The 20,142-nt window shown below is 36.8% G+C and overlaps 1 protein-coding gene across 1 annotated transcript; it reads right to left on the reverse strand.

Annotated features, from left to right (window-relative positions):
* Window positions 1–11,674: 11,674 nt before the first annotated feature.
* LOC125668182 (uncharacterized) lies at window positions 11,675–18,830 on the reverse strand. The gene is made up of 2 exons (XM_048902022.2): window positions 16,021–18,830; window positions 11,675–15,632 (listed from the first exon to the last, which is right to left on the reverse strand). Exons 1-2 carry the CDS (start codon window positions 17,233–17,235, stop codon window positions 15,618–15,620), a joined length of 1,230 nt encoding a protein of 409 aa, XP_048757979.2. The 5' UTR covers window positions 17,236–18,830; the 3' UTR covers window positions 11,675–15,617.
* Window positions 18,831–20,142: the final 1,312 nt, after the last annotated feature.

The raw sequence follows: 20,142 nt of genomic DNA on the forward strand, positions 1-20,142 counted from the left end.
GTTCCATACCACAGGATTGATTGATTGTTTTGCTGTTTTCCGACACACTCAACAATTTTTCAGTTATCTGGTGGCGCCTAGTTTTTATTGGTGGAAGAGAGAACCCAGATACAATGTACCTGGAAAGAGACCACCGATCTTTCGAAAGTAAATTGGAAAGGAATCTACTGGGTTGACACAAAACCTGTTAATCTTAGGTAATGAAGTTCGTCTTCCTTCGGAGATCATTTACCCACAAGTCACTACAACAAAAGAGTTAACTTCCTCCTATGGAATCTATGCAGAAGAAATACGTAATCAGCTCAATAAGGCACGTGAGAAACATTTTGGACATGCCGCAGAACGTCAAAGAAAATTATACGACTCTAAGACATGTTCTCATAACTATGCAGCTGGTGACCTTAAGTGGAGGTTGAATGAAAACATTTATGCTGGCGAATGTGCTAAGCTTCAACCTGTTTATGTTGGGCCATGCGTTATTATCAAATCTCAGTGACCTTGTATTTGAAATACAACTTGATGCCCGGGGTCAGCGAAAACTCGTTAATCACAATAAATTACTTCCATATTGTGAAAGTCAACCACCGAAGTGGGCCCAGAAAATTGCACAAAAATTGAAGAAATCTTGGACAAAGTCAAGTATTGTGACTTTCTTATGTATATAATTTGTGATGTTTTTATTTCCTTGGTTAAAAAAGGTTTACATGGTCTACTTGTATCTGTGCTGAACCTGGAACACGTCTCAACGTTGTGTGTCGGATGGGGGGGGGGGGGCTTTACTGGACAAAAATAATAATTATATTACATAATTCATTACACATAGGACAGTACCAATATTTGTTATTGTTTATTACATCTATCAACTACAGTGTTGGGTAGATTTATATTTCACCAATATTTGTTATCATTTACCAGCTATGGTGTTGGGTTATTTAGTACATACTTACCAGAAATGTTATTGGTGGGGTTTTTCTTCTTCTTTAGATCATGTCATCCATTTTAGAAGTATCGGCCTGGAAAAGAGGTCATGTGTGAAAGTGTAAATCATGTGGATTCAAAGGGAGAAGCTTGCTGTGTCAAACCATATCTACCTTAAACATTTGACGTATGAGGAGTATCCTTTCTACTGTACCTTTCTCATCGGTTTAAAAGGCCAAGTTCCTGAAACACCCCAGATGGTAACTGTAACAAAAGATGTTGGCAGGAGAGGAGACAGAGAGTGCTAAGGTTCATGGCAGTCCAGGACAACATGAACATTTTGGTAGAGATGTTGAGGTCCCTGACAGTGGAAGGGTCCATCCGCCACTGGGAATCCCGGAAGAGACCAGTTAAACCTGCTGTGGTCCTTTCTGCTGCCTCCTCCCCTGCTGTGTCTCTTGGACTTCCATCTCCTGCTGGTTCATGTTCACCACCAGTTGCTTCCCATGGATCTGATGCTTCTCTGCTTCTGACAGACTCCTTCTCCCAGAATTGCTGACAGATGAGGACCAGAAGCTCCTAGATGAGTTCCTAATTTCAGGAAAGTCCACGGTGCAACCAGACACAGACCACCCCTTGAAAGAGATTGAACACCAGAATAGGGTCATCAGCGCCAACAGTATACTTATCGGAAATCTGCAAAAGTAACTTCAGAGCTCCCCTTCCATTTCCTTCCGCCACAGCAGTCCAGGACAAGGCGAGCGGTATAATCCAGTCATGAAGAGGTCATCAACAAAGCCCCCCCCCAAGAGGTTGCAGTCTGTGGTGAAGCCAGAAGGTGTCCGGAAGATCTTACCTACGCCATCTAGGACTCCCCATCGCTCTCCCCTTAATGACCTTTTTATACCTGATGTGCCATCCTTCCGCTGCATTCAACAGAAACCTCAACATGGAAAGTAAATTTAGATATTATTGAATTGTAAGTAAATGTAATAAGTAATCGTACATTATCAGATTTGAAATTTTCTTGTGGCAAGTGTTTTACAAATATCTTGTACATTTATTTATAAAGATAACTTTTAACTTATTTTTCTATTATTTAATTATCTGAAGCTATTATTTGTGTACATTTCATCTGCCTTACTTTGTTACTGTACTCATTTTGGCTCTATGAAATTGTGTACTTCGTAATGTTCAGATTCAGCATTTGATATGATTGTGTAACTCTTATGTTGATTAGGTGATAGTTATGAGGTTGTAAGATAGTTTACGAAGTTGTATGTTTTCTTATTACTAGACATGTGTATTTTAGAAGAGTGGATGCACATTTTCTGGTGTCAGTATTGAGAAGTACAGTAATTATGGTGATCTCCCTTGTAAATATTGACCCTGTCCTGTATCTGCTGTATTCATCATGTTGTTTCTAATGTTAATACATACGTATTATTTATTCATTACTTGTTGTATTTGAATTTTATTGATTGTAAAGGACTCGGACTCGTTGAGAGGGGGAAAGTAACGATCACCCCTCCCCTTTTCATGTCGTATGGTGCATCTTGAATGTCAATCATTGTTGCGTTATTTTGTAACACATTTGTTGTTGTTTCACTTGTTAATACATAGTTATAGAGTTACCCTGTAATTTTTTTTTTTTACCTTTATCGTCCTATCATTGATGTGTTTCAGCATCTTAAAGCACGTGTGTACGAGCGGTAAGCCACCGTCATACTCTTGTTTACTTGTGTATTTTCCCACAATGCATCATGGTGTATTGATCTATCACTTTTGGCGGACTATTTGATTGTAGATTCTGTTTAATTGAACGCTGATGTGCTTTTAAAAGTGTTATCATTTACTTTATTTACGTATTGTATTTATTTTACATACGATGTACGAGTGAGATTTTGTTACGGGATGATAATTATGTATTATTGGCAAATCATATAATTACGGGATGGAATTATTAATTATGATTGCTTATTAATTTTTGCGGGTTTAAGAAGTTCTATAAATTAACATACGCTAAGTATCGTTTGCTCATTCGTTAGAAGCTGTTCCTGCAGATTAGAAGCTTTTACACAACGGCCGCCGATATTTTCGCACAACTAATTAAAATGCATGACCTTACGTGACCTATCGAGGACCAATGGGAATCGCCGTAAATATTCGAGGAACTCAAAGTGTCAGCTGTATGGCGGCGCCCGTGAAAGTGTGTGTGTGTTTCGTTGTGTCAGTATTAAAGATATTTAGATAAAAACTCAAGATTTAGCGCTGAAAATGGCTGATTATTTTGACTAATACTTCACTTTCACATCTGCCCCCTTTCGGAAATCCGTCACTGGTATGTTTATCACCAATGCTACATAGCACATGAATAAAATCAGTCATGCAAGATACAATTTAAAAATTAGATGCAAATTTGAATTAAAATATGGTCTTAGAATCCCGTTCACGTGTAATTTTGTAATTAGTGTGAGACATCAATTGTGTTTACACTATGTTAAGAAGGTTATACTTACTGGTTCAAATTGTGCCGAAACAAAACTAGAACAAATTACGGCAGTAACTTGATACGCAAGTAAGTTTAACATACCTATATAAACCGATGAAATACCAAGTCCGTTAAAACACATTGCTCACGGCGGTTGTGACCGATCGACAGGGGATGCTTTCTTCTACTAGCACCTGATCCCACCTCTGGCATATCCAGATGTCCGTGTTTTCCCAACTATTCATTTTGTATTGCTTATTGGAGTTATGAGATTGATCACTGTCATCTTCACCTTTCATTGCTCCCGTATGATGGATAAAAGTAGCGGGACTACGAGTGCTGAACATGTAGACCTGTAGATAGACTCGTACGCAGTAGTAAACGCTTGGTAACACATGCTTTTTCCTCCCCTGTCTTTACAGACACAAATACACCCTCCGCTTCAATATGGCAGATAAACCATCTTGCTAAAAGTTTTGTAACTTGTCCAACTTAAACGTCGTCAAAATCTCTGCTTCGAAAGCATGTTTTTCTATGCTCCAGGGACTGGAAATAAGGGGCCTTTTCATTGGTTGAATATCGCAATGACCAATGGTAAAGCGACCAATCGCATATAGAAGCCGAGACGTACCTTCCTGCAATACCGGCGTTGTGTCCCAAGGGAGGTAAACGGAGAGCAACCGACTGTGAGTTTCCGAGGATGAGTACTAGTACTTAGTACATTTTGGGTCAGAGAATATTTTCACATATGAGCTTGTTAATTGTACTAGCGGTGAAATAGTTCCAGGAGGAGTAAGCATCCCCTGTCGACCGGTCACACCCGCCGTGAGCCCTATATCTTGATCAGGCAAATGGAGTTGACCGTAGTTAAAATCAGTGTGCCAAGAACGGCCTAACAATCGGCATGAAATACGTCAGACAGCATTTGACCCAATGATAGGTTGAATTGGCAAATTAGATCGTTATAACGACCATAGAATTTGCAAAAAGCTGATTTTAAACGAGACTGTTGGAACCCCTGCACCATCAACTTGTTTGTCAGTAGCCTGCTTCGATTTAAAAACTGACCATACGCTGAACAAGCTCTTGCGCATCGAATCAGTTGAGAGATATAAACACCATAAGTAGATGATAATGGAATATTGCTACATAAATATGGGAAGTTGACGATGGAGAAGTTGAATAATCCCGTTTGACATAAAGTTGAGCTGTTCGTTTACCGTTAATATCTACTATTAATAAAACATCTAAATATAAAGCAGAAGTGGATTCTGTGGTCTTTCATTTCAAGATCGTAGGGATATATCGAATCGATATATGAATGAAAGTTATTATTGTTAATAAAACGTTGTCGATATATCTAAATGTCGAATTGAAGGCCACAGCAAGATATTTTTTTCTTCTCACGTAGATTGATTGAATATTGTTTAACGTCCCTCTCGAGAATATTTCACTCATACGGAGACGTCGCCACTGCCGGTGAAGGGCTGCAAAATTTTGGCCTCTGCTCAGCGCTTATGGCCTTTGAGCAGGGAGGGATCTTTATCGTTCTACACCTGCTGTGACACGGGACCTCGGTTTTTGCGGTCTCATCCGAAGGACCGCCCCATTTAGTCGCCTTCTACGACAAGCAAGGGGTACTGAGGACCTATTCTAACCCGAATCCCCACGGGAATTCTCACGTAAAAGTTTCTGAAAAAATTCTGCTTCTCGATATAAACTGCGAGTCAGAAATCCATTTAAAAAAAAAGAATCAAGTTGAAATATATACTAGTATTCAGAAAATAAATGGCTATTTTGTTGTACTTGTACATATATCATGGGGTACAAAACCAATGGAAGGTCCAATGTGTTAATATTCCCATACATACAAATGAAAGTAATTATCTCTGGCATATTGAAATACTTGTCATAACGTCAGTGGGCGGGGACTGTAGAAATTTACATGGAATGTTATAAGCTTAGATATAAGTTGTTCACATGTATCTCTTTCATTAATTTATTATTCTGAAAAGCCGCAAAGCGAAAACGTTTTTAAAATGTGAACGATATCCTTGGATCTCTCTCCATTACGTTGTAATAAAAGTTCAGTGCATTGATTGGACAGGGCTTCATCTCTTCCACCAATCTGATTAAAACCAGATCTTCAATCCGCTCCTCTATTCTCCATGTCGAATTTATAACGTGTCGTGTGATTGGTTCGCGAATAATCCTGAGACCATTCGGATGATCCTGAGCCTAAGGAATGTCTTTGCGAACCAATAACACGGCCCTGAGCCTAAGGAATGTCTTTGCGAACCAATAACACGGCGCGTACTACAAATTCGTACTCTGACCTCCTTTTTGGCTGCCAACTAGAAGAGATGAAGCCCTGTCCAATCAATGCACGCATAGTTGTGACATATAAACGGGATGAGATGGGTTTTGAGCTGAAGAGACTTGTAGTATGACATCTCCCTGACCTGCCGCTCACCAAAATTCCTTTGGTAACGCTGCAATTACTTGGAAAATGTGCCCCGAAACGGGAACCCCCTAAACGTTTGTTTACAAATTTGTGTATTTTATTATTCCAGTAGAAGGCTCTAAAGCTTACCAAAAAAAAAAGCGTGAAATAATTACGTAAATCGAAAGAGGAATGAGACAGACACTGTGAGCTAATTCATTATTATGCTTCTAGAAATGGATATCAAGATATAAAGAGGGATAGCCTTAGAATGCGCTACTTCATAAATATGCTAACGGTTCGGTTTGTATCCTGCCCACAAGGTTTTCCTAATAAGTGATACTACGACCTTGACCTTTGACCTTGAAAAACAATAGGCATCTTCCTCTCATCATGGTGATGAAATATACCAAGTTATAATATCCTGGAGCTTACGGTTCGGTTTGTATCCTGTCCACTAGGTTTTCCTAAAAAGTGATACTACGACCTTGACCTTTGACCTTGAAAAACAATAGGCATCTTCCTCTCATCATGGTGATCAAATATACCAAGTCATAATATCCTGGAGCTTACGGTTCGGTTTGTATCATGCCCACAAGGTTTTCCTAATAAGTGATACTACGACCTTGACCTTTGACCTTGAAAAACAATAAGCATCTTCCTCTCATCATGGTGATCAAAGGTACCAAGCTGTAAAGTCCTAGGGCTTATGGTTCAGTCTGTATCCTGCCCACAAGGTCCGGACAGACGGACGACGCCATACCATAATACGTCCCGTCTTCGACGGGCGTATAAAAAGTCTATTTCGTATGGTCGTAAAATCACTACATTTTAAAAGATGTTATGTATAGTTAATGCACAGTCACTATCAGATCATAGTAATTTAGATCACTTTGAATTTATAGATTTTTAAAGACCTTTATTTTTTGCAAGTGATGTTTGGGAATTTCATTTATCGGTATTGCAACGTGATAGAAAGAGTGTACATAAAATAATAATTAGCCTACATTCAGTGTAATACCGAAAATAGAAATTGGTAAATGACATTTAACCCTAATGAATGCGAGGTCATTCGCATTCACGTAAAAAGAAAATCGTCCAGGGAAACTACGTTCACGAGGTCTTGAATATGATCAACAAAGCCAAGTACCCGAGTGAAACGATCGCTGAGTGAATATTTGTATATCCAAAACGGCGTATCAAATCTTCAAATGACCCAGTCGGTTCTTGGTGTCCGATCCAGTTCTTTAAAATATCCGAATGTCCAGCCTGGTATTCAAAACATTTCAAGTGTATAAGTGTTATCAATGATTTCATCAGGTAAAACAAATCAATATATTTCAGGCTACTTGTAACTTAGTCTGGTCCCTGCCCGACGCCACTCATTTTGGGGGTCCCCAAAACGAGTTATCAATAAGTGGCGGGGCCGGGGACCAAAATACATAATATTATTGCAATATATCAATAAGTGGAACCCTTGAACTCTATAATATTAGCCCACAAAATACAAATCAGATAGCTACCTGTAAATTGTTTTAACATTTTTAATACTTGTGTAAAAGGTTTTCATCATCAGGGATTTAGGCCTAACTGTAATATAAAATTCGAGACTATTGTTCTATATAAATCCCACACTATCGCGCCCAAGCATACAGTTAAGCGTATTAACTGCAAAAACAATAAACATATATGCTATCGCTCGAGGGCGCTAGAAATTAAGAGCGTTCGGCTCGCATGCAGAAAGCCGAGGTTCGAATCCTGGCCGCGACAGACCCAAGTCGTTAAAACAGGTAGTGACAGTTCAAACGCTCGGCATCAGGTGTGAATGTCACGGGTCCTCGGGGATGGCCTTAAAAACGGATGTCCCGTGTCACAGTAGGTGTGGTACGTTAAAGAACCTTTCACCGGTCTTGGTGACGTCTCCATATGAGTTAAAAATACAATTGAATATATCAATTAATTTCATGAGGGCAACAATTCATTTAAAGATCTCGTCAAATGATAATATTGTGTAAATTAATGGAATTGTTGATAGCATTAATTTTTCTGCTGAATTTATGCGCGCTATACTTGAATTGTCGCTCTCTTCAAACGAATCGATGATATCTTAATGAGCGCTATATCAACAGGGGATGCTTACTCCTCCTAGGCACCTGATCACACCTCTGGTGTGTCCAGGGGTCCGTGTTTGCCCAACTATCTATTTTGTATTGCTTGTAGGAGTTATGAGATTGATCACTGTTCGTTATCTTCACCTTGCATAAGTTAAATGAAGACAGCAATAATTCAATTAATTGCCCTCTGCATTTGAATTAATGATATCATGGATGCTCGCAATGTTTATTTTAGAGAAAGCGTTTATTTGATAAGAAGTATCTTCAATTCAAATTATCCACAATTTAATTCATGATCGTTTTATAATTGATTGTTGCTTTCTTTAAAAAAAATCTTATACAAAATCGTAAATATAAAGGATATCTTTAATTGAATCAAATAGATAATTAATTTAAAAAAGAAAAAGATTCCATTTACTAGCAATTCTTCCACAACATTGATGTGCGCATCATTTCAATTGATAAGAACAATTTTTAATTTGATGCACACATGTTTGCTGTGTTTTAATTGATGCGCGCATCAATCCATTATTAATTGCCCGCAATAACTTAACCGGTGGGCGCATCAATGGAATTGATAAGAGCAATATTTGATTTGATGCACACAATATTAGAATAATTATATCTCTTTGGCACTCTGTTTTTCCTTTTAGCTCTTACAAGTTTATTGTTATTTCGGATTTCCAAAATTTCGTTTGAGCACCACTGAAGATACATTATTTGTCGAAATGCGCATCTGGTGCATCAAAATTGGTACCGTACAAGTTTTACATCTCCGAATAATTAATGTATCCTCACGTATATACGTTTATGTTAATTTAACACGCTGTAGAAGTAATTATACCATCGTACACCCCACAAATAAATCCTCTTTCGATATTCATCAACATACACCGTGCTAGTCTCCACGACAATATCAATTATGCCAAGGGGAAATTTCGAGCATCATATTTACGTAACTACAAAAAATGATGATTTAAAGTGTCATTCCTTAAAACTGCCTTGTTTTCTGGGGATGGGGATATTTTAATCCTCCTGGGGACTTGAAAATGTTCTTGATCCGTCCATGTTCTGTACTACCAAGACACAGGGGCAAAGTCCGTTTTTGACCTTTTATAGTTACGAGGAGTTTCAGGTCAGACCATATGGACTATGAAAGACGGAGGTCCTGCATCAACTTATCGTCGCAAACCACGGCCAAAGTTCACCATCCTCTCCCATTAATATTTATGCGGACCTCAAACAATGCGAAATGATAAATCTTCTAGGACCAGCTTTCGCATGTCTACTTGCTAGAATTCCCCAATCGCTACCAAGAGTTATCGTTCCTTACACTCACATATACCTCTGTCAACGTCTCAAAATTAGAAAGGAAACGCGAGGATAACGGACAGTGATCAATCTCATAACTCCTATAAACAATACAAAATAGAGAGTTGGCAAACACGGACCCTTGAATATCAGAGGTGGGATCAGGTAAACGGAGTTATCCGTAGTCAAAATCTGTGTCCCAAGAACGGCCCATGAATCGGCATAAATCTCGTCAGACAGCATTTGATCCAATGATAGGTTGTATTGGCAAACTAGATCGTTATAACAACCATAGAATTTGCAAAATGCTGATTTTAAACGAGACTATTGGAACCCCTGCACCATCAACGTGTTTGTCAGTAGCCTGCTTCGATTTAAAACCTGACCATACGCCAAACAAGCTCTTGCGCATCGAATCAGTTGTAAACACCATAATGAAAGGCGAAGATGACGAACAGTGATCAATCTCATAACTCCTATAAACAATACAAAATAGATAGTTGGGCAAACACGGACCCTTGGACATACCAGAGGTAGGATCAGGTACCTAGGAGGAGTAAGCATCCCTTGTCGACCGGTTGCATATCGAATCAGTTGAGATATATAAACACCATATGCAGGTGATAATGGAATATTGCTACATAAATACGGAAAGTTGACGATGGAGAAGCTGAAATCATCCCGTTTGTCATACAGTTGAGTTGTCAGTTTGCCGTTAATGTCTACTTTCAATAAAATATCTAAGTATGAAGCAGAAGTGGACAACTCTGTGGTGTCCTTTATTTCGATCTCACAGGGATGTATCCTTGTGATCAAATCGACATATGAATGAAAGCTATTATTGTTAATAGACAAAACGTCATCGATATATCTAAATGTCGAATTGAAGGCCGCAGCAAGAGATTTTTTCTTCTCACGTAGAAGTTTTTGAATAATTTCTACTTCATATGAATATAGAACCAGGTCAGCTAACAAAGGAGCACAATTCGTGCCCATGGGAATTCCAACGGACTGTTCAAAGACCTGATCACCAAAGACCACGAATATATTGTCAATGAGGAACTCTAGCATATTTTTTTTATTTCAACTTCAGAGTACTTGTGCGTGGAATCAGAGTGGTGTTTAACAAAGTAAGTTTTTGGATGACTGATTACTATATATGAATATTTTCTTTCCCCATTTTTGATGAAGAAGCAACTGTCTATGATGTCGAAAAGTTTAGTCTTTTATCTATCATGGGGAATGGTTGTGTATAGTATTGAAAAGTCATAGGTTTTGCGATTTCAAGTTTACTCAAATATCTTTAGAATTTTTTAGAATCCACATCTGATTAACACCACTTCCGGTTAATATCGTGGCACATTACGTTTGAAGTTTCTCCTTCACAGCTGTTAATATTTTCGTGAGCAGCAAAGATAGGAGCTTGCTTGGTAGAGCACTTACTGAATCCAGCAATGTATCTTTGTTTGTAAGGGTTTTTATGTAGTTTAGGAATCCAGTATAGGTACGGTAACTCATATTCATTGGACCCATTGACTGGGATATTAAATGTGTCTAAGAACAAGCATAGTTTTGAAGAATTTCATCTTTTGAAAGGGCAGTTGGAGTATAAGTACGATTACCCAAAGTGGAATTAATGCCAAGTTCGTGTAAAATACAGTTGTAATGTCATTCCACATGTAAATCCACTTTTTTTTTTTACGGCTAATAAAACTAAAAACTACTTTATAAAATATCGGGAAACTATTTGTAGTTTCCCCCCATTACCATGCATTCTTCTCCACCGTCAACTTCCCACATTTATGTAGCAATATTCCATTATCACCTGCATATGGTGTTTATATATCTCAACTGATTCGATATGCAAGAGCTTGTTCTGGGTATAGTCAGTTTTTAAATCGAGGTAAGCTACTGACAAACAAGTTGATGGTACAGGGATTTCAACAGTCTCGATTGAAGTCAGCATTTCGCAAATTCTATGGTCGTTATAACGATCTAGTTCGTCAATACAACCTCGCATTGGGTCAAATACTGTCTGACGTGTTTCATACCGTTTGTTAAGCCGTTCTTGGCACACTGATTTTGACTGCGGATAACTCCGTTTACCTGATCAGGATATGGGGCTCAAGGCGGGTGTGACCGGTCAGCAGGGGATGCTTACTCCTCCTAGGCACCTGATCCCACCTCTGGTGTGTCCATGTTTGCCTAACTATCTATTTTGTATTGCTTGTAGGAGTTATGATCAATGTTCGTTATCTTCACCTTGCATTGACTCATTTTCGCTTCGTGTGCAACGTTTGTATCAGATAAAAATCAATTGTTTCCTTGTTATTCAAATTGATAAGGAAAAATTAAAACAGTCTGGCGCTACATGTACATTAGAACAAATGATAAAAACACGCCCAAGGAAGAAATCACTAGAGAAAGGCATTGTATATTATTATTTTATTCATTTATAAAGCGCAAAATTACATGTACATATAGTTTATATGCCCTGTACAATGTTTATGCTAATGATCAATGATAATATACCAGTAAAAGACCTATAAAGGAAATAATAAAACAATAAAAAGAATCTAAATAAAATATGGCATAGTAAAATGACAAAATGGTTGAATTTGACTAGACAAGATACAATTGGCACACAGGTATTTGTATACTGGATCAAAATGCAGTTTGCAAGAGATTGTACATGGGATCCTTGATATTGCACCGAATTTTACATTTACAGGGCATATTCACGCTTGAACAAGAGTGTTTTTAGGTTCTTGCAGAATGCCCCATGTGCTTCAAGTTCTCAGAAGTTCCAATGACAGTTTATTCCACAATTGTGCACCTAGTGTTTTTATGGCTCTTGAACCGTATTTGCTTGATGATTTCTTCACTACCAGTTTCCATTGGTCAGATAATGAAAAATGGCAAAGGGCTACCTAGCAACAGTAATCTACATTTGATTGATTGAATATTGTTTAACGTCCCTCTCGAGAATATTTCACTCATATGGAGACGTCACCATTGCCGGCGAAGGGCTGTAAAATATCGGCCTATGTTCGGAGCCTTTGAGCAGGAAGGGATCTTTATCGTGCCACACCTGCTGTGACACGGGACCTCGGTTTATGCGGTCTCATCCGAAGGACCGCCCTATTTAGTCGCCTAATCTACATTTGAAAGTAGTGCAAAAAATGTTGAATACGAATTAATAAGGGAAGTATGAGGTCATGTGTCATGAAATCAATCGCTGAATAAAGTCCTCCTAACGATTTAATAATGATGTTTAATTTTGTTTTGTTTAAATTACAATTTCATATTAAAAAATATCATCCTCATGAAACTGAAGTTCCGAGAACAATAAAAATGTCAAATGGCATTAATGTTTAAATTTTTAAAATATGTTCGATGATGTACATAATATTAATGAGAGAAAATGTGTCGATGTGTCTGTACACAAAATCAATATAGATTCTACCGTCAATCTCGGGGGCAAACAAACTTCAAATATTTCAAATACTATTACACTTCATCAATTAAATTAATTTGAGTTACAACACTGGAATTTTATATTAGCCAAAGAAATGACAAAGTGAAAAAAGGACAGTGATCAGACACATAGATCCCATACTACCCATAGTTCTCTGGGTCTCCGCACTCCGCATTCTGACAATGTATCAAGTTCTTTTTCATATTTAGCCCATCGTTTGGCATAATCTTCGACAGAACTCATAATAGAGATGAAGTTCTGTCGCCAATTAAAAGACCGAGGTCCTCTGTATAACATGTACATGTACCGTTTTGGGATAATGTAAATCCGCGCGCGATTACAACGCGGCCTAATTACTTTGCGTAGCATGTGCACACTTATCTTCAGAAGTTTCACTTAATAAAAAGCTTAGAGTTTCACAAATGAAAAGAAATTGCAAGGTGCGAAATTGGAGTTTTAGAAAAAAAGGAAAGAAATTTTCATTAAAGCATTGAAGGAAATGTAACTTCTACTTTCACTTCAAGAAGAAAAAAACCCACATGGACTAAGACACGACACATAAGCGAGTGTAGAAAATTTTCCAGTTGGGGGGGGGGGGATTGGGTCAATAAATTGATATCATGCTATTCATTTGGTACTTTTTATCGTCTGTAAGGGGTTTTATAGGTTAGATAAAAATATTAAAAACGCTCTTTAAAAAGAATTTAAAATGACAAACGAATTTACATCGTTTATTGCTGAAAGGGATGAGAACTATATTCATATATTTTTTATCAACACCCCCCTTGAAACTAAATTTGATGAATATTGATATCTGATGTCAAATCTTTACCAATTTTAACACCAACACCCCCTTCCACCTAACTGTATATATTTGAAATTTTATCCGACATCTATCAGTTGATCTCTCCCATTAAAAGGACTGATTCACGATTTTCCCCAAAAATTTCTTGTTCACTTTTAATGATCAAAATCTACTGTCTAATGTGTTTAAAAGCATTCACATAAAAATTATGGTTATACATTATCACAAAAGCTCATTTTAGAGAGTTTATTATTTGTTTTGTAAAGAAAGATTACGGTATGTTATTGTTTACAAAATTTCAAAAGAAATGGATATCGATCTAAGTTTATCATATCTTTCACATTTCAAGCATATTTGGGGTAAAATATGTCATCTAAAAGTTAAAATTTGAGACTATGCAAAATTGAGATGCTTTATATTACAAAATCAATATTTCATTTGTTTGTTTAGACTCGAGTCTTTGTTTACATAACGCAGATTTAAGGCTAAAATATTGCTTGCATTCAGAAGGTCAAAATTTTGGCTGTCAACATTAAATGAGTTATATTTTTACTGTTTAATATCGAAAATGAAAAATATTTTTTGATCAAAAATCGTGAATCAGTCCCTTTAAAGAGTTCAACATTGATTCTTCTCGGATGTATTTGAATCAATCTTTTTGTTAGATAATCAATACTATACTCTGATCTCGATATCTCTTTTATTTTTTCCCCTCAAAATCAAAGGGGGTGCGACCTCCGTAACCCCTCTAGATCTGCCAATGCAACACGTGCGAAACAGAGATTGAGAATTTATGATGAATTCAAGTCGCTGTACTTCTTGCCTTTGTAGAGACAAGAGACATTGTGAGCCTACTACCAACTGGCTATGTTTAAAGTATGATTTTCAGCTGTCATTTCTTTCTTATGACCCCATCTCCATCTTTATGAAAAGTATAATGTAGTTCATGGGAATTCTCTATCTTACAATGTCTGCACGGAAGAGTTTGAGTTGCGTTCAAACAAACTCTTTCGGAAGTTTGCATAGATAGGAAAATAAATCTGAGAGTAAGGCAAATACCGTAAGTTGTATCAGGTAAGAGGAGTACTCATTCTCTCATGACATTCCACACCTTCTGTGAGCCCTTTATCTTGATCAGGTAAACGAAATAATCCGTTGTTCAAAAAAGAAATACAAAATTGAGAGTAAGGTAAACACCGGAAGTGAAACAAGGTGTCTATGAGGATTTAAGATCCCCTGTTACACCTGTCATGAGCCCTATATTGTGATCAGGTAAACGGAATAATCCGTAGTCAAATCAAATTGTACAGAATGGCCTAACAATCGGTATGAAATACAACAGGGGATGCTTACTCCTCCTAGGCACCTTATCCCACCTCTGGTGTGTCCAGGGGTCCGTGTTTGCCCAACTATCTATTTTGTATTGCTTGTAGGAGTTATGAGATTGATCACTGTTCGTTATCTTCACCTTGCATACTACAGGCGGCACTCAAGCTACATGTAATTACAGGGTGTAATTACAAATGAAGTAGTAGGATCATTATAACGACCGTGGAATTTGCGAGATACTGACTTTAAAGGAGACTGTTGAAACCCCTGTAACATCAACTTGTTTAGCGGTATCCTCTCTCCGTTTAGAAAATGACATAATGAGGATAGAGACTATACCGAACCAGTTGAGAGACATATGTCAACACCATCTGTAGGTGATAATGGAATATTGCTACATCAGAAGATAAAGTCATTCTGTCTGTAGTAAAGTTAAGTTATTAATTTGTCGTTAACGTCTGTGTTCAATAAAATATCCAAGCATAAAGCAGATGTGGAAGAATTTCAAGCTCACTGGGATAAAATTGTTCATGATTTTCCAAGACGATATATTCTATAGAAATCAATGAAAGATAAGAACCTATACATGGTTAAAAGGGAGATAATCACTTGATTGATTTCTGGCGTATATAATATGTTTGTTCTTGTGATACATCCATGGTATATCCAAAGGAGTAGATTACCCGTGGAAAGGTATAGAGCGATGCGCCTGATTTTCTTGTAGGACTTTACGGAGATCCTTTCTAGAATGAGCAAGAACATGGTTTGGATATATAATTGCAGAATTTCGCTCAACCGAACTGCTATATATGCGATGGATAAGTAATGTCTGTCAAATAATATGTCAAACATCCAACAAGAAACAGCGCCCATGAAACAGGCGATAAATATAACACTATTTTTGAAAATCCACTTTTCGCACACACTGCTCCCCTGTGTTAATGCAATATCTTTCATTAAATGTAGTCCTCTAAAGATAATAACAATCATAGGGAACATCGTCGTTACTATACCAAAAATCCACCATGGTCTTAAGTATTCGTCATAATCAAAATCAGAGGGACGCGTCCAGCATTTCAGAATGAGGACCAACAAAATCGGAAGAAAGGATACAAGACAATAGAAACTAACCATCATATCGGGAATCTTGTCGTGATATCGTCCATTACGTAAGCTTCCTTCAGGTTCCGGAGTATCCCCTTCCTGTCTTTCTGGTAATTCTAAACTTGATGGTAATATGCTAGCCGTTAAACCAACGCAAAAGGTGAAGTATTCTAAATGAATGTACAAAGATATTTCTCTGGTAGGCTGTAGAACGTTTTGGTATATTGATGAATTCCAGTAGCACGAAATTATCGCTGATGTACTTGTATCATTCATAAAACGATTAATCTGAGGGTCCTTCGCAATCCTTAAACTGGTGTACATCCACATGACGCCATTAGTAAGCAATGCTACAGACAAAATATACTTAACTTTCAAATGATTTTGAAATTTGCTTCCGGTCAAAAATATTAAAGCCAATGTCTGTGTAATACAAAACAATGTTTCTAAGATACGGTTGATGACTGTGCATAGGTAATGATAATCCAGAAACTTTTGATAGCATATCAAATCCAGGAGGGAATTTAATCCTTCAATAATAGTTATTCCAATGGTGAAGCAAATTAGTATACCATACATCATTTGTGCCGCGGGATCAGTCTTAGAAGTCGAACTATCTAGATAAATATCTGCCTGTGATCTAGAGACTACAAGAAGATTTACCCACCCAATAGTGGAAAAAAGGCTCAAACATCCAAAGACTGATTGAAGAACAAAATATGCGCCATAGTTCGAGGCCACTGGAATATCGTAATCTTCTAAGACTGGGAAAAAGAATCCTATCCAACTCGTCACGAAAATAATACAGGATACGCTCCCATCGGATCGATTTTTCCCGGAACGGTCGGATGGATGTTTTGTATTCCCTACTGTTAATATTTCTACCACTACATTTTTAAGAGTCACAAAGAAATTTGGCGTTCTTGTAATTTCGTTATCCATTTCAGGATTTCTTTGTAATTTTCCTTTTACTGTGAGAATATAGTTCAAATTATTTGTCTTTGGAAAATTCAAAACAAGCAATTCAATGAATATAAGTCCTGGTTGTTCTAATAAATAGGAAATAATATTTTGAAAAAGGAAGAAACTTGCGGAAATTATACTAGATATAGATAAGGCGTACAAATTGTAGTAATGCGAGAGACGTATGGACAGGTGAACTTCGATTGCTCGGCCTCGGTAAGTAATCTTTTCCGCATATAAATAAAGACGATGGGTGGGCAAGACGAGAAAAGTGCGCATGCCTACGAGTGGGTAGATACGAAAGACAAAAACTCGCTTTCATATAGAATTAGAATTCGTCAGTTAGATTTAAAGAATATATATTTACCATAGATTGTAAATGAACACCCGAGCAGTTAATTTATTTGAAATATTGGAACGTGGAAATGAGAATAGTCAAAATCGTCAAATTTTACCATTTTTAGGTCACCTGAGTAAACTCAGACTACCTATTGCAATTATTTTTTTCTTCGTCCGTCGTGCGTTGACAATTTTTTTAAAAATTTATTTATTCGATTTTTGTCACATATACACATACATATACTACCCTCTCACACTGATTCATTCATTAATAGAATTATGGTTACTTGCTGTACAAAAAAAACCCCCAAACAATCAGGAAAAAAGAGAAGAAGAAAAAAACCTCGACAAACACAAGTGAAAAGTAGCTAGTAAAAAACAAATCAATCAAAAATAAACTTCCATCTGGTCCACATTTTATCAAAGCTGTACATTTTAAGCTTTTGGATTGCAGCATATTTTGCCACATGGTATTTAAACCTTAGATTTCGTAAATTCTATGGTCGTTATAACGATCTAGTTCGTCAATACAACCTCGCATTGGGTCAAATGCTGTCTGACGTGTTTCATACCGATTGTTAAGCCGTTCTTGGCACACTGATTTGACTGCGGATAACTCCGTTTACCTGATCAGGATATGGGGCTCACGGCGGGTGTGACCGGTCAACAGGGGATGCTTACTCCTCCTAGGCACCTGATCCCACCTCTGGTGTGTCCATGGGTCCGTGTTTGCCCAACTATCTATTTTGTATTGCTTGTAGGAGTTATGAGATTGATCACTGTTCGTTATCTTCACCTTGGATGACATAATAATCCAACCAAGTTTTGTTCTTTATTCTGCATTAAACAAGTTAATATGTATTGTTTGACATATAGGATTATAAAATTAATAACTTTGTTATTAAAAGACAATGGAAATTCACCTAATATGATATTGGACACATTAAAACCAACTCTTTCTGAAGTCTTTCTGTATATATGAAGACTCAACTCACTCCACAATGTTTGGATTATATCACATGAAGTAAAAATATGTATCATTGTTTCTACATTTTTTGTACAAAATCTACAACAGTCACATGTTTTAACATTAAGTTTCTTAAGATAATACCCAACAGGAAGGATTCTGTGTAAAATTCTAAACTGTAGCCATTGAGCTGAAGAATCAGTTGTTGTTTTGAAAAAAATCTTAAACACACTTTGCACAGAAAAATCATTTACTCCATGTTGAATTAATTCAGCCTTCCACTTGCCTACAGAAGTTGGGATATCCTCTTTTTCATTCAAAAGATTGTAAATGATTTTGGAGCATTTTTCATGTAACAAAACAGGTTAAAAAAATATTGGCATACATGGATTAAGGATTCTTTTGGTTGAATGTCTGTCAATAGACAAAGATTTTAAGTATTTTGAAATTACTGTTATAATGCTATTATATTTCATTACACATACTTTTTCGAGATTGTAAGTGGTTTGAAATATATCTAAGGTTAAGAAATTACAACCATCATCAAAATAACCTTGAATAACTTTAACTCCTTTCTCATACCAGTCTTTGATAAAAACTGGTTTACCAACTATTTTTACATTAGAATTGTACCACACTGGAATATTTTGAAAATTGCTTTTTATATTTGGAGGATTCTGTCTAATTTTCACATAGGACAGCCAAGAATTCAAAACATCCTTCCAAAATGTATTGCTTTCTTTAAGTAAGCATTCTACAATAAAACTATCACCAAAGTCGTATAATTTCTTTAAGATATCTTTTCCATAGACTGCAAAAAAGATATTCATCCACGGTTTACAAGATTTTGTAAGTCTCTTAATCCATGAACATTTCAGGGATGTAATAAAGTTGTATATATCTACCATTTTTATACCCCCTGATAGATAGTCTTGTGTTATCACAGACCTCTTGACTTTATCTCTACTAGATTTCCACAGGAATCCATACATTATTTTACATACATATGAAATTGTCTCCTTTTTTGGCGTAGGAAGTGATATAAACAGATGATATAATATTGGGATTAGCAGAGTTTTAATTACTGTAATTCGACCAGTAGGAGTGAGAATTCTTCTATTCCACTGCTCAATAAGTGTAGTAAGCTTTGGAATTTGGAGTCCAAAGTTTATGTCATCAATTTCACGAAGATCAACAGAGAATAGAATACCTAATACGGTAGGCAGTCTCTCACCAGAGGGCGTATTACGCTGCGCTTCAACACCTCTGTCAACGTCTGAATGTCAACATTCTTGTCAAAACTTATTTCTACCTATTGCATTATAAAGTATAATTTTACAAGTTTTAGTGTTAAGCTTAAAATCTTACAGTAAGTTCACAAAAAACAACGAATTCCATGATTATTCTAGTATTATTGCATGAAAATATTTATATAAAACCTTTTAATTCGCTCAGGTGTCTCATATTTACCAGCTTCTGCGTTTATAAAATTCAGACAAGTGTTTGATTTGCTTAGATATGATCATTACAGTTTGATATGCTAAGTTAGTTTTAGTACGTTTTGATATGATTTTTAGACGTTGACAGAGGTATTAGTGGAGCGTAGCGGGAACGATAACTCTGGGTAGAGATTGGGGAATAGGTCATAAGTTATATTGCATGAATTTGTCAATGCAAGCTACTGACAAACAAGTTGATGTACAAGGGTTTCAACAGTTTCGTTTAAAGTCAGCATTTCGCAAATTCTATGGTCGTTATAACGATCTAACTTACCAATGCAATTTGTCATAGGGTCAAATGCTGTCTGACGTGTTTCATACAGATTGTTTGACCGTTCGTAGCACACTGATTTTGACTACTGATAACCCCCTTTACCTGAT

Source organism: Ostrea edulis, chromosome 1 (assembly GCF_947568905.1).
Source record: "Ostrea edulis chromosome 1, xbOstEdul1.1, whole genome shotgun sequence".
In the NCBI taxonomy this organism is placed as follows: Eukaryota; Metazoa; Mollusca; class Bivalvia; order Ostreida; family Ostreidae; genus Ostrea; species Ostrea edulis.

What these genes read in the sequence shown, in the direction of transcription:
- LOC125668182 (XM_048902022.2), bottom strand. Translation starts at nt 17,235, where the DNA reads ATGCGCACTTTTCTCGTCTTGCCCACCCATCGTCTTTATTTATATGCG.